Source organism: Hemiscyllium ocellatum, chromosome 25 (genome assembly GCF_020745735.1).
Source record: "Hemiscyllium ocellatum isolate sHemOce1 chromosome 25, sHemOce1.pat.X.cur, whole genome shotgun sequence".
In the NCBI taxonomy this organism is placed as follows: domain Eukaryota; kingdom Metazoa; phylum Chordata; class Chondrichthyes; order Orectolobiformes; family Hemiscylliidae; genus Hemiscyllium; species Hemiscyllium ocellatum.
In genome coordinates this window covers 48,207,924-48,224,197 of record NC_083425.1, presented here as the reverse complement: position 1 = coordinate 48,224,197, position 16,274 = coordinate 48,207,924, and the positions used below count along the sequence as shown (strand labels likewise).

Below are 16,274 nucleotides of genomic sequence, written 5' to 3'. Positions count from 1 at the left end.
AAATGTGTTGCTGGAAAAGCGCAGCAGATCAGGCAGCATCCAAGGAACAGGAAATTCGACGTTTCGGGCAAAAGCCCTTCATCAGGAATCCTGATGAAGGGCTTTTGCCCGAAACGTCGAATTTCCTGTTCCTTGGATGCTGCCTGACCTGCTGCGCTTTTCCAGCAATACATTTTCAGCTCTGAGGCAGGAATTGAACCTGGGTCTCTGGCGCTGTGAGGCAGCAGTGCTAACCACTGTGCCACCTGAGCATGAGGAATAGATGGAAGAGCCATCTCGATTTAAAACATTAGCTTGCTTTCTCTCTTGCCTGACCTGCTGTGATCTCCAGCATTTGTTATTTTCATTTGAAATAATTCCCCTTGCTCTTCTTTGAATATTGTCTCAAGATCTTTTGCAACTGAGAGTTAGAACCTCCATTTAACATCTTACAGACTGCACTTCTGTCAGTGCTGTGCTCCCTTAGTAATGCACAGCTGTGCCGACCTGCTTTATGTGTTTAAGTCGCTAACGTGAGACTTGAACCAACAACCTTCTGGCGCTGAGGTGGTGAGGCCTACCTTCATCTATTAAAGTAAGCATCATAATTATTATCCTGAGGTAATTTTCCAAGGTGCCAAATTAACTCCATTAGAAATGAAGAGTAGTTATATCATGGATAGAGTACAGACTAAACAGACCTGTAGCTTTAAGACAGCTACATATCATCATCACTCATCTCATCTTAAGTCACTCTCACTGTGTTATTGGAGTCAGTGTAGTCAGGACATGTATGTGTAACTTACAGGAGCATTAACCAGCATCGAACCCAGGCCGCGGGTGTATGTCCGTGATATAGCAGCCTTATAAATAGTAACTGTCGTAAATTATATCAGATATCAGATTCAAGAAGAACTGGACCCTGTGTGGTATTTGTTATCTGAACTGAGATGTAGTAATCTCCAAATTGGCACCACAACAGGTGACACTCAGCTACTTTCATTAATGTTACTGGAGACACAGTGACAGTCTGAAAGCACACAAAATGAACATGTGACAGGGGCTGACATTACACCATTCTAACCTCACCATTATCAAGCCCCATTCAATATTAAAGGCAAGCAAGTTACTTAGTTCAAGGTGTCCATTTTCTGTCATGTAAATAATCTTTTTTTAACCTTTGAAAATAAACAGGGAGTGTCAGAGTCATAGAGTCATTGAGTCATACAGTATAGAAAGAGATCCTTTGGTCCAACCAGTCCATGCCAAATATTATCCCAAACTAAACTAGTCCCACCTGCCTGCTCCTGGCACATATCCCTCCAAACCTTTCCTATTCATGTCCCTATCCAAATGTCTTTTAATTGTTGTAACTGTACCCCCATCCACCACTTCCTCAGGAGATCCATTCCACACACAAAGTAACCCTCTATGTAAAAAATCTGCCTTTCATGCCCTTTTTAAATGTCTCTCTTCTCACCTTAAAAATGTGCCTCCAAGTCTTGAAATCAAGAATCCTAGGGAAAAGATAACGACCATTAACTCTATCTGTACACCTCATTATTTAATAAACTTTTATCAGGTCATCTCTCAACCTCCTAGACTTCAGTGAAGAAAACCCAGCCTATCCAGCATTTCTTTAGATAACTCAAATCTTGCAATCATTTAGTAGATCAAACAGCATCTGTGGATTGAGGAAGCTAGACTTTCAGATGAATGGAATTAGAATCACAGAGTCATATAGCACTGAAACAGACCCTTTGGTCCAACTAGTCCATGCTGACCATAATCACAAACTAAACTAGTCCCACCTGCCTGTGCTTGGCCCATATCCCTCCAAACCTTTCCTCATCATGTACTCATCCAAATGTCTTTTAAATGTTGTAACTGTACCTGCATCCACCTCTTCATCTGGAGGTTCATAACCAATGCCCTACTTTTAATTGTGTAAATCCTGCCCAAAGTTTAAAACATCTGAGTTGTTAGTGCATCTGAGGTGTTAGTGACTATCTTCCAGATGTTACCTGACCACTGCAAGCATGATCTGTTTTGGGTTCAGATTTATGACATCCACTGGTATTTTGCCTTCCATATTCAACTCAACTCCCATTGAAATACGGCACACCTACTGTTGACTCCATTGAATTTGTGAAGGTTTGAGTATCTCCATCTTGTGATTGGAAGATGTGCAAGCATCTTTGGTTGTGACTCTTTGAGGATGAGTGTTGGTGGGCATATGTGGGATTCTCAATGGGCACTTAACGACTAACTTCTCTGTGATTCCTTGCAGGAACCTGATGCCCAAAGCACTTGATGGTCAGATTGTAATGGAGAAGACGCCCAGGTATTTTGTGACAGCAGAAGCCCCGGGGCGTATTCACGCTATGTCCAAGGACACCAAGCTGATTGTGGTTGTACGGGACCCAGTGACTCGAGCAATTTCAGACTACACCCAGATCATCTCCAAAGCACCGGGCATCCCCGGATTTGAAACGCTCACTTTCAAAAACAGGACTACAGGCCTGATTGACGCGTCGTGGAGCCCAATATGGATTGGGATCTATGCTCAGCATTTGGAGAACTGGCTCCAGTATTTCCCCTTGTCTCAGATGCACTTTGTCAGTGGGGAAAGGCTGATCAGTGATCCAGCTGGAGAACTGGGAAAAGTCCAGGACTTCCTGGGCCTGCAGAGAATGATAACAGATGAACATTTCTTCTTCAATGAGACCAAGGGTTTCCCTTGCCTGAAGAAGCCACAGGGCAATGGCAAACCTCACTGCCTTGGCAAAACGAAAGGCCGGATCCATCCTGACATTGACCCAGAAGTGATAGAACAACTGCGGGAATTCTACCGGCCTTTCAACCATCATTTCTATCAAATGACAGGGCAGAACTTTGGCTGGGAATGAAGGAGTCTAGAAGAGGCCACCCATTCAGAAGGACTGAAACACTTGCTGGAAAGGAGGAGATATCGATCAGGGCACCAACAGATCCAAGTTCTCACGTGATGTCAAAGATGTAGTCCATACATTCATCATCCACAGCAGGAGTCCTGTCAAGGATATGGGCGTTCTGCATCTACTGAGTGACAGACTGTGAGAGGGACTGGGTGTCTGAGTGTGAAGACCCAGACTACGGATGATTTCACTCAATATTTACTCAAATCTTCATCCCACCTTTAAAAGGGCAATGTTCATCTTGCGAGGCAGATTGACTTTATTTTTTGCTTGCAATGGTCCTGAGTAATTTTTTAAAAAATATATGCATATATATAAATAGATATATTGATATATATCTATTAACAGCAGTGTCTGTAAAGTGAATAATGTCAGGGCTAAAAATCCCTTTAGATTCACTCGCACTCAAAAACTTCCACAGAAAGTTGCCGTTTTTATTAAGGAATGCTTTTGCTGTCCTATGTCACGTTGTATTGTGATTTATCACTTCCTTCGTGTCTTCACAGTTACTGCTTTGTTGTAACAGCAGTGTTCTGACATCATCGATGAGCTTAACTGCTAGCATTGTTTTACTTTAATTTCTAATCGTCCTGAAACTAATTTCCTTTCCCTTCTCTATATTACGACCTGTGATATAAATGAAAGGAGAACAGTGGGGGATAGCTCAGTTGCTCCACTTGTGGGAAAAGCTTTTATAGTTCACTTTGTGCTTGCCATGAAGAAATCTTCCACTCTCATCGAATAAAGCCAATCTTCTATTGTTCTCTGTTGTGTATCCTTTCTACTTGTTGTATATAATATATGTGTGTGTGTGTGTTTGCGTGGTCATTTCTCACAAAATCATTCTATTTTTTACTGTTGCAGTAAAGTCCACATAACCGAAGTAATGCTGCTTCTCTTTTTTTGTCTCATTTGAGCATTTTCTGAAACTTCAACAAAAATAAACACATTTCTGAGCACCTGCGGGCAATGATTGCCTGAAAATGCTGGCCATGTGTAAGGAACAATCTACAATCTACTACTGCCGCCACCAAACACAACCCCAAAACCCCATCCCCCTCAACACACCACACACACACACACACACACACACACACACACACACCTGCACACATCCACACACACACACACACACTCACTCACTCTGTCTCTCACACACAAACTCTCTCATAAACATGCACTCATCTCACTCACTCTCACACACACACGCTCACACAGAGGTACACTCTAACTAACACACACACACACACACACACACACATCCACACACACACACACACACACACTCACTCACTCTGTCTCTCACACACAAACTCTCTCATAAACATGCACTCATCTCACTCACTCTCTCTCACACACACACGCTCACACAGAGGTACACTCTAACTCACACACACACACACACACACACACATTTAGGTATGGTCCTTGTAACTGAATCCCTGCAAATACAGATACAGTTTGGGGACCATCACTATTCCCCACCTACTCAACGTACCCTTTACTCCCTCTTCCCTGTTCCTTGCAAATATTGATACTACCTGGTGGACCCATCAAATGCAAGCCTTGGATTTATTTATGAGAAACTCCTTGAAAACTTAACATAGGCTGAGAAGCCCCTCGTTTCAGTGGGCAATTCAAATGAAAACACAGCTGTCGCTGCAGAAAATGTATTTAGCACTAGTGTACAGCAACAGAAATAATATTAGTTAGTCAACAAAGATGTAAATCTGGTGATTTCATTGGGATCTCCTGAAGGACCCTCTTACTTCCAGGGATGACACTTTGAGAACACAGACTTTTAATTAAGGGCGAACAACAAGAAGCAACTGATGGAAGTGTGATATACTGCTCGAATGCAGCAATTTTACTGTTAGCTATTCCCTGGGGCAGTCAAAATGCCAGTCTCTGTGTTGAACTGAATGATAATAAGTCACTTGCTGTAACAAATCACTTGCTTTTCATATGACACATTCGCTAATTTAGCCATCTCCATTTTAATGTATGTAAGGAGATTCACGTGCCTCCCATCATCAGTGCAGCCCTTAATTATCTAGTTGATGCAAACCCTTCTTGACTCCTGGGAGTTTAATCTGAATAAAACAGTCAGAACTTACTTCTGGTGTTATAAAAGCTATCTGTCTCCTGCTTCCGCTCTCTTTATTTGTTGTGCGCTTATGAGCAGCTTCCAAAATCGAAACTATGTTTTCCTCCAGGGAGCATGATAAACTCTGTCACTCTGCTATGTTTCCTGGATGATTATATCTTGTGTGGTAATGGCAAGGTATTCTCCTTTTTGGTCATTCTTACGTTGATCAGATGTTCTGGTTTTGCTGGGGCTCTCCCAGACTTTCACTAAATGCTCCACAATACTGACAATCACCCCCAAATTAATTCTATCTCCCAATTTTCAGCTTTCCCATTCATTGAGTCTGAGTTGCATCGAACCCCTTTGATTTGCCCATGGATCACCCTTTCCTCTGCGGTACTACATTATCGAAAAGGAGAGATGGTGGCATTGTGGTACGGTGACGAGCCTTGTCTCATGATGAGCTAGACTAATACTCAGGCGGTCCCAGATGCAAATCCCACCATGGGCAGCTCCTGGCATTTACATTCCATTAACTAAATCTGAATAGTTTCTGACATGGTGACCACCACACCTCACTGATTGTTGTAAAAATCTGTTTGGTTCAATTATCCTCCACATTAATCTGGTGTGGCCCACATGTGACTTCACACCCGCAGCAAGTTGGATGATTCTTCAATGCTCTCTGAAATGGCCTAACAAACCGATAGGTGCAAAGGGCATTTGGGAATGGGCAATACAAAGTTGGAGTACTGCGCGCAGTTTTGGTCTCCTTGTGTAAGGAAAGATGCTCTGGTTACTGGAGGAAGTGCAGTGAAGTTTTACCAGACAGATTCCTGGGATGGCAGCATTGATGTCTAAAGAGATTGGTTAGGACTATACTCAAGACCTTGGAGTGCAGGTTCATAGCTCCTTGAAAGTGAAGTCGCAGGTAGATAGAATAGTGAAGAAGGTGTTTGGTATGCTTTCCTTTATTGGTCAGAGTGTTGAGTACAGGAGTTGGGAGGTCATGTTGTGGCTTTACAGGACATTGGTTAGGCCACTGTTGGAATATTACGTGCAATTCTGGTCTCCTTCCTATCGGAAAGATGTTGTGAAACTTGAAAGGGTTCAGAAAAGATTTACAAGGATAATGCCAGGGTTGGAGGATTTGAGCTATAGGGAGAGGCTGAACAGGCTGGGCCTGTTTCCCCTGGAGCATCGGAGGCTGAGGGGTGACCTTACAGAGGTTTACAAAATTATGAGGGGCGTGGATAGGGTAAATGGACAAAGTCTTTTCTCTGGGATGGGGGAGTTCAGAACTAGAGGCACAAGTTTAGGATGAAAGGGAAAAGATATAAAAGGAACCTAAGGGGCAACATTTTCATGCAGTGAGTGGTATGTGTATGGAATGAGCTGCCAGAGGATGTGGTGGAGGCTGGTACAATTCCAACATTTAAGAGGCATTTAGATGGGTATATGATAAGGAAGGGTTTGGAGGGATATGGGCCGGGTGCTGGCAGGTGGGACTAGATTGGGTTGGGATATCTGGTTGGCATGGATGGGTTGGACCAAAGGGTCTGTTTCCATGCTGTACATCTCTATGACTCTATGACTTTACACTCACTGGAGTTTAGAAGAATAAAGGGATATCTCATAGGAACGTATAAAAGTCTAGCAGGACTGGACCTGGGTAAAACACAGGAAGGATATTCTTGATGGCCATGGAGTTCAGAACCAGGGGGTCACAATTTAAGGATAGATCGGCCATGTCGGATTGTGATGAGGAGACATTTCTGCACCCATAGGATGGTGCGCCTGTAGAATTCTCCGTCACAGAAATTGATTGAGGCCAAATCATTGAATGCTTTCAAGGAGTTAGATATAGTTCTCAGAGCTAAAATATATCAAAGGGTGTGGGAAGAAAGTGGGAACAGGTTACTGAGTTAGATGATCAGTTATGATTATATTGAGGAGCAGAGTAGGCTCAAAACGCCGAATGGCCTCCTCCATCTCCTAATTTCCATGTTCCAATATTAAATACCTGCCATTAACAACTATATCTCACAAAAGATTTGATTTATCAAAGGTAGATTTCCAGACAATGCCTGGATAGCACTGCCAGCTGAGGTAGCAGGGAATGGGCAGCAGGGAGGTGAAAGGAGCTGGTGCAGTAGCAGGGTGTGATTTCCCCAGCAATTCAAACACGGATTTATGGCCACTCCATCGGTTCCCGTCATCAAAACAGAGAAAGTGAAGCCTCTGAGGAACTACAAAGATAAATTGTTTTTTTGTTGTCAGGAAACATTTCCCCAGGGACTGTGGTCACCCAAGTCATTACAATGGTCCATCACATTGACAGAGAATTCAAACAAAATCTACAGAACAATCTGAGCAGTTAAATCATCCCAAATGTTATTATCCTCCATGTGCTGAAAACCAGGCCTGAGAGAGTTTGAGGCCTTTACCCTCTGACTCTGCACTCCTACCAAATCCCCCATATTATGCTCCTCATATGTAAGTGGGCAGATTTGAAATGAGGAAATAGGAGCACACTATAAAGATACAGGTCAGGTCGGATGAAGCCTTGACTACAGTCTGATTTGCAATTTCAGTTTGAATGGGGAATGTGGAGGGAAGGGGGAAGGCTTTGCTCAGATTCTCTGTCTGTCCAATCAAGCTGAGAAATGGATGGAACCTGATGATAATCTGATCCTGGGTCAAACTTGCCAGTAGCTGTTCCCATCTATTGACCAGAAGTTCATCTGCATATTATAGAAAGAGGGCCCTGATTTCACTGCTGCAAATCCTCAGACAGCACTTTCCAAACCTGTAATCTCTACCACCTAGAAAGACAAGGGCAGCACATGCGTGGGTCACCACTCGTTGCAGGTTCCCCTCCATTTCCTGACTTGGAAATATAGCACCATTCTTTCAGTGTCGCTGGGTCAAAATCCTGGAAATTCTCTCCCTTACAATATTGTAGGTCAACCTACAGTATACAGACTACCGCCAGGCAGAAAGCTACAGGGCTGTGGGCTGTGTGCAGAAAGATGGGATTCGAAAGGGCATTTGGGTTGGCATGGACAGTGTGGGCCGAATGGTCCCTTTCTGTGCAGTATCAATTCTACAGGAGGCTCACCCCCACCTTCTCAAGTGCAATATAGAAGTGCAACAAACTAGTTTACCTGGCAATGCCCACATCCCTAATATACTTGGGGATTGAATGACAAGAATAAGTTGTACTATCACATTGGAGGAGTGTAAGGGCAAGACTAATGAGGAGATGGCTGGCTTAAAGAAACAACAGGCTGGCTTGTGTTGGCAGTGTGTGGATCTATCACAGTGGCATCACTGGCAGGATGTCGAGCAGAGGAGTTCCCATATCACAGAGAGAAACAGCATGTTCATGTAACCAATCTCAGAGCAGGATTGCAAGCTGCTTACTTCTCTCCCTATCTAGATTGAGCAAGGTGTGTGAAATTCTGTGAGCCATAAACTGGGAAAGCGAACAAATGAGTCTGACATGCAATAACCAAAGGCTACAGGCATTTACATCTCCCATTAAATTAAGTGGTCACCATTTATAGAGATGAAATAGCCTTCAAACCTATCGTACTATTGGGTTAAAGAGATTACATGAGAAAATCACTGGATGGGAAAAAGCCTGGCCATCACGAAGAGAATTTATATTAAAAACCTGACAAAAACTCACAAGGAAATCTGTGGAGGTTGGAAAAGGCATCCATGATGTGGAGAGACAATGGCCAGAGTTACAGGACAGCTCAAATCAACACGGCCAGGAGATGATTGTCCAGTCATAATACTTACAAATCTGCGTGGAATATCACCCAGTTTCTGAACTTGTTTCATAACAGCGACTGCTGAGTCTGCCATCACTCAGTTATCACACTTTCTCACAAGGTGTCTGGTTCAAGTCCCACACTAGGGTTTGAGCCTGGCACTCCAATGTACTACTGAGGGAGTGCTGCACTGTCAGAGATGCTGTTTTATTAGATAACATTGTAAAAGTAGTACCACCTGCTGTGTGAAGGGTGGAGGGAGGGGAGTATGGGAGATCCCATAACACTTATTAGGTGTCTTTGTCAATATGTAGCACTCATTAAAAACTCCAGTCATTATCTGGGTAGCTCAGAGAGAAACCTTAGTAATCCCTAGACCATAGAGGGTTTGCTGATCGTAATGATACTTTCCATTGTTCTATTGTAGGAGGTGAGCATTACTGACTATGTGGCTTGTATTGCCCATCTCTAACACACCTTGAGAAGGTGATAGTTGTCATCTTGGGTTCAGATTACCAACCACTGGCAGCTCCTTGGGATCATAAAATCCCTACAGGGTGGAAGAAGGCCATTCAGCCCATTGAGTCCACATCAATCCTCTGAACAGCATCCTGCCCAGACCCATCTCACTCCCCTACCCCTGTAACCCTGCATTTCCCATGGCTAGTCCACCTAACCTGCATATTCCCAGACACTAGATGTAATTTTCCATTGCCGATCCACCTGACCTGCACAGCTTTGGATTGTGGGAGGAAACCAGAGCACCCAGATGAAACCCACAGAGGCACAAAGAGAATGTGCAAACTCCACACAGCCACCCAAGGCTGGAATTGAACCTGGGTCCCTGGCGCTGTGAGGCAGCAGTGCTGACCACTGAGCCACTGTGGCATACTAATTGGGGTAGCTTGTTGCCAGCAATCCTCCTTTTCATGCTGAGTCTATGAGCCTTATCAGTTGCGGAGGATGGATCACTGGTGAGTCTTAACAAGAAGAGGCATTTGTCTTAAGTAATAAGATATAGTTTATTGCTTAATAGGAATAAGTACATAGTTATAACTATAAGGAGCCAGGGATGACATGACCACTTAACCTGATGTCAGGAGACTTCATGAGTCCAGCGTCAATACAATGGACGCCATAGACTCACATACCACACTGCTATCACCTACGCTGAATCATTGGCATCTCAGTAGTTGTGATTGGGACATTGTCTGCAAGGTAATACATGGTCAAAGACCCTAGAGTTAGGGGGTGGGATGTCGGGGTGGGAGTAAGAGGAGGATGTTTTGACCACTGAGAACTGCTGACCTCCAAGAGGCCCAATTGTGGACTTAATTGAGGTGACAGAGGGACCCCTGCCCCACCTTCCACCTTTCCATCTGATCTAATGCCTCCAACACCAACATTATCACTGAGTGGGAAGAAATTGAATCCCGCCTCATGTCAGGCTGTTGTCTGATGAGTCTGTGGGACCCACACATCCAATTTTGGCTCAAGCCCCAGCTGTTATTAAAGAGAATGCTGGCGGCTCTCTACCCTCCCAGGTGTGTACACAAGGTTCCACGACACTATTCCAGCGATGCTCGCGGGCGTTATTCCCAATGTTTTGACCAAAACGTATCCCATAATCGGCATCACAGACACAAATTATTCCCTCATTGCTGTTTGTGGAAGGTTGCTGTATACAAAGTCGTTGTTCCACTTCCTATATTAGAAGGGAATAACTATTCATTCACTGCATAATATGGAGCAATGATTTAATAGTATAAGCCTAATGGATTATGACATGTTGATGTAACATTAATCACTAAAAGAGAGAGAGAAAGACACAGCAGGACTGAGATTTCTTGCAGAAGATATTCTGGGTTGATGTAAGTTTCAAGTGATTTGTTTAATGGCTGTCACAGACTTAAGTGGTAGCACATCAGAGGAGAAAGTGAAAACTGCAGGTGTTGGAGAGGACTGCAGGTGCTGGAGACCAGAGTTGAGAATGTGGTGCTGGAAAAACACAGCTGATCAGGTGGCATCTAAGGAGGCCTTCATGAGGCATGATGATGAAAGGCTCTGGCCTGAAACATCAATTCTCCTGCTCCTCAATGTTGCCTGTCCTGCTGTGTTTTTCCAGCACCACACTCCCGACTCTGATAGCACAGAGATAAAGTTCTCATAGTTGTGGCAAACTAGCTGGTACACTGTGTATAAATGCATTTCACCAAACAGCTTCCTTTTAATAAGAAAACAACAATATTTTGCGTGCATTGCATTTTGCAGTTACAAATTACATAAGGTCATCTATAGCAAAGAAAAATGATCACATTCTGCACAATCTAAACCGTCCCACTTTCATCAGTCTGTGCACAAACACATTTCATCCAGCAGGTAAAAATGATGACTGCAGATGCTGGAAATTAGATTGTGGATCAGTGGTGCTGGAAGAGCACAGCAGTTCAGGCAGCATCCTGAAATCGACGTTTCGGGCAAAAGCCCTTCATCAACATTTCATCCATTGTATGTCTGTAGTCTTATGGTCTCCAAAGTATTCAAATTTTCTGATGACATGAATGGAAGCTGTTGCTAGTTTGACTGGCACCTGTCTGTTCCTGAAGTGATATTCCTTTTGTGGAACGCATCATTCAAATAGTGAGAGTTTGATCAGAACAATGTGTTTGTCTTTCAGATTCAATGCTTCTGCTGGATAGCTGACTTCCAGAGCATGCTCAGTTATTGTTGATAGCTTCATGCTTTGAATGAAATTGCCTTCTTGTTCTGGGTGTACCCACTTTATGTCTTCAGCAGTGAATTTGCATATGTGCTTAATCTGTGATGATAAATTGGGCAGAAACCTTGTTGGACAGTACACACATTTAACAAGTCATTGCACTGTTTTAGCATTCATTGGGTCAATGCATCTTTGGTACATCCCTAACCTGGTCAGGATCCAGGTGAAGTCATTGATTGACAGTACATGGCCCTGTACTATGTAGTTGACTTCAGTCATTTTCAATTGCATTTTCTTTCTCAGCATCAGGTTCATCGGACTAGGTCTCTCTCTCTCTCTCTCTCTCTCTCTCAAGCAGTTGCACTAGATTCTGAGCATGTTCTGCAACGGTTTCTTCCATTGTGTCTCCCCACCCATGGACTAGGCTAGCAGCTCATCCTCAATAACTTCCACTCTGGGAAGCTCACTGACAATGTTGGGCTGCCTTTGTTCGAATTCTTCTGGAACAGTGGATATGCAAAATGGTATGTATCTCCCAAATAGCATGCAGTATACTGTTAGAACACTGCTGCTTTCATCCAGTTCATTTGCCAGTAACCATCCCTCACACTGAAGATTATAAAGACTCTGTTAACATGTTGTGGTGAGACTTTTTCAATAGTTGTTCAGATGTAGTGAAATCTAACCAAGCTTTATTGATGAGATGCTTGGGATTTATGTTCCCTCTCAGTTTTCCATTGTCAACATGTTGCTAATCCAGTCTATAAGATGGTCACTTCCTTGTTTTCTCTTTTCTTTTCCAATGCCCTGCCTTGTTTTCCAAGCTGGACCCTAGTGCAGCTAGAACTCTCCTCAGCTGCCTTGATCTCACATTCTCATTTGCTTCCAGATGGTCCTCACCAGGAGACATCCAAGATGCGGAACAACATTGACGTGCCTTTTAAGGATCTGCTCAGTAGTCAATGCCAGTGGCCTGTGAAAGTCTGTAAACCTCTTCTGGCATGTGTACAGTTAATAGTCCAAGCTTTAGGCTGAAATGAATGGTGTTTCTATAATGTCTTTTATCTGAAATACTTCCCATTGCATTGGGCTGTCAACTTCATTTCTCCCCATAGAATGAGTATCATTCCATCATTTGCCCATACCTTTGAGGGCTTCATTTTTGGGTCACCCATCTTGTGGCACCTTGCCCAGGTCTACAAAACTTATGATGTTGTATGAAGCACCAGTGTTACCCTGGCACTTCAATATTCACTTGTTGCTCTTCTCCTGCACACCTCATGCTAATAGTCACCAACTACTTATCACCTTTAGACCAGAAGATGCCAACCTGGTATTGTGTGGTTTATTGGAATTGTTCACAGACATTTCTCCAGCAGCCATCTTTGTAGACCCATTTTGCTTCTTTCTAGCTAAAGACTTACATGCAAAGTGATTTAGCTTGTTGCAGTTAGAGCACTGTTTTCCCCATACGAGACATGGTTTCCCTCCGTTTGTATGGAATCATCCTCAATATTCACCTCATGTTGTTTCTCAAGTCTTTTTCCCTTTTCTTCAATTATTTGTTCTCATTCAGTTTAGAATATTGCAAAATGCAAGAACTGTTTTTTGTTTGCATTAAACCATTCTACTTGATGATTAGCAACCTCTCAATGGTAGATTTCTCCTCTCTCAGCAGACATGCTCTGAAGGCAGGATCTCTGATATGTCCTTGTGGCTGAAGTTCAAATGTTGCTTGATAGCTCACCTGGAGGAACACTTTGAAACCTTTTCTATTTTAAAGGTAGTTAATAAATATAGGTCATTGGTGAATGTGCATTTCTCCACCAGATCATGCGTGTTTGAAGCCAGGATGCAACCTAATAAATTTATTTTTAGTTCGGTGATAGTTCTTTATTGTCACAGGGGATGTGGCATTACTGGCAAAACCATCATTTATTGTCCATTCATAATTACCTCTGAAATGAATAGAATGCTTGCCATTTTCAGAGGGCAGTTAAGTGTCAACCACCTTCCCATTTGTCTTGTCACATATGGGTGGCACGGTAGCTCAGTGGTTAGCATTGCTTCCTCACAGCGCCAGGGACCTGGGTTCAATTCCTGCCTTGGGCAACTGCTTGTGTGGAGTTTGCACATTCTCCCTGTGTCTGTGTGGGTTTCCTCCCACAGTCCAAAGGTGTGTAGGTTAGGCTAATTGACCATGCTAAATTGCCCATAGTGTAAGGTGGATTAGTCAGGGGCAAAGATGGGGGGGGGATTGGGTTTCTCTTTGGAGGGCCAGTTTGGTCAAAGGGCCTGTTTCCATGCTGTTGGTAATCTAATCCAATATCTAATGTAGACCGGACCAGGTAAGAGAGGCAGATTTTCTTTCTTAAAGAGTATTAGTGAACTTGATAGATTTTACAACAATTAATGATAAGTTCATTGTCAACCAAGAGTTACCTTTAATCCTTCATATATTCATTGAATTTAAATTCCACTAGATTTTGTCCCTGGGAGCATTAGTCTATACCTCTAAATTCAAGAGTGTGGTTCCTGATGTAGGTTTGCTAGCTGAGCTGGAAGTTTAGTTTTCAGATTTTTCGTCACCAGGAACATTGTCAAACTAGTGGACCTATGCCTTACCACCCACTTCACCATCAACAACCAAACCCAAAAACAAACCAATGAAGTAACCATGGTATCTCCAATATCAGGGTTCTTAGCAGAGGCAATAATGCAGAGCTGCAAACAAACAGCTCTGCCAACCTCCAACCCAACGTTGGGTCCACTTTTGTCATCACTAAATGAAACAAATTAGAGAAAACCTTCAAGACTATCAATTATACCCTAACTGGCATAAAATTCACTAAAGAGGAGGAAAACAACAACAAAATGCCATTCTTAGATGTCACAGTAGAGCGAACAGCCATTGGGGAACTTCAAACCAGCGTCTACAGGAAAACAACACATACTGACCAAATATTGAACTACAGAAGCGTCATTCCAGCATTCACAAATGAAGCTGCATCAGAACATTATTCCAGTGAGCCACCATACACTGCAGCACAGAGAAAGTACGCAGAGCAGAGGAAAATTACCTATATTGTGTATTCAAAAAGAATGGGTACCCAACTAACACAGTCCGCTGATTTCTCAGCAACAAACCCAAACGAGCAGACAAAATATGTCCAGAAGTCCTAGCCACACGTCCCTACATCAAAGACACCAAAGACTGCCAGACTACTCAGATCCTTTGGCATCATGGTAGACCACAAACCCACCAGCACACTAAAACAGCAGCTAATGAACTTGAAAGACCCTATACAAGATAACAAGCAAAACTAATGTCATTTACAAAATACCTTGCAAGAACTGTAACAAACATTACATTGGACAAACAGGCAAAAAACTAGACATGACCTCAAAAAGACATGACCCACTCTCACTTGTATTCTTAAATACAGATTAGGAAGGACACCATTTTGACTGGGACAACACATCCATCCTAGGACAAGCCAAACAGAGACACGCACAAGAATTCCTAGAAGCATGGCATTCCAACCAGAACTCTATCAACAAACACATTGACTTGGATCTCATTTACCACCCTCTGGGAAAAAGAACAGGAAATGACATCACCATAGGAAATTATGTCAACACAGGAAATGACATCACCAACCCATGGAAATCCAAACGTATAAATAGAAAGCGGGCTGCACCACCAGTGCTTCATCCGGAGACTCACTGAACGTATTGCCGAGTATGGTGATGAAACGTCTGAAAATGAACCTTCCAGCTCAGTGAGCAAACTTGCATCCAGAACCTCAACCTGAGCTACAAATGTTCTCAAACAAAACCTCAAGAGTGTGGTACTGGAAAACCACAGCAGGTCAGGCAGCATCTAAGCAACAGGAGAATCAATGTATCAGGCAAAAGTCCTTCATCAGGAAAACATTAGCCAATACCTCCAAACTAAGTTCAATGAGACGAGGATTACACTAAAATCTCTCCAAATGGCAGTAGGGAAGCTACAAGGAGTATGGGACTATTGACTGAGGGCAGTCTCGCATCCCCCTGATGTGTGCTATCTTTGAGGAAAGATTTTGTGGCATTTTTATTAACACATGGCTCATGTTTTACCAAGATAGCATCAGGGAGTTGAGCTATTGAGCAGAGATAAACTCAGTTTCAGCATTCTGAAGATGTCAGCTGAAATTAACACATCATGAAATCCCTCTACTTCTGTTCTTGGTTGTTGCTACAGATTCTCCATGGAGCTGCACCATCAGAGATGCTTTTTTCAGGTGTTCATGTTAATCTAAGATGTTGCCTGCCCTTTTAATAGGATGCAAAAAATCCCAACGTGGCTCTTGTCAAATAAGAGAAATGGCATTCTCCCTGGTGCCTTGACTAGTATTTACCCCTCAACTCACATCAGTAACACAGGTCATGTGGGCATTGTCGCTTTGCTGTGTGTGGGAGTATGCTGTGCATAAACTGTTGTCTAAATTTCCTACACTTCAACACTTTGAAAGGGCTGCCTGTAAAAACACTGTATCAATGCAAGTCTTCACTGTGGCTTTGTAAAAGGCCAAGAACAATTAAACTGCTGACCAAAGAGTTGAGTCACCCAGTTCAGTAAGGTACATGCTTAGTCTTTGGACTCTGCCTATAGACATCACATGTTAGCTCAGTGTTGAAATTACCCAGAGAATCCTTGAACCAGGATTCACGAAACATCGATTAGTATTGCCAATACTCATCAC

General features: G+C 43.1%; 1 protein-coding gene across 1 annotated transcript in view; it reads left to right on the top strand.

Annotated features, from left to right (window-relative positions):
* The window catches only part of hs3st3l (heparan sulfate (glucosamine) 3-O-sulfotransferase 3-like), a 147,869-nt gene extending 144,136 nt beyond the window's left edge, over window positions 1-3,733 (top strand). Inside the window, exon 2 of the mRNA XM_060844612.1 lies at window positions 2,270-3,733. Coding sequence (XP_060700595.1) covers window positions 2,270-2,888 — 619 coding nt within the window. The 3' untranslated portion in view covers window positions 2,889-3,733. The remainder of the gene's footprint in view (window positions 1-2,269) is intronic.
* The last annotated feature ends 12,541 nt before the right edge of the window (window positions 3,734-16,274 follow it).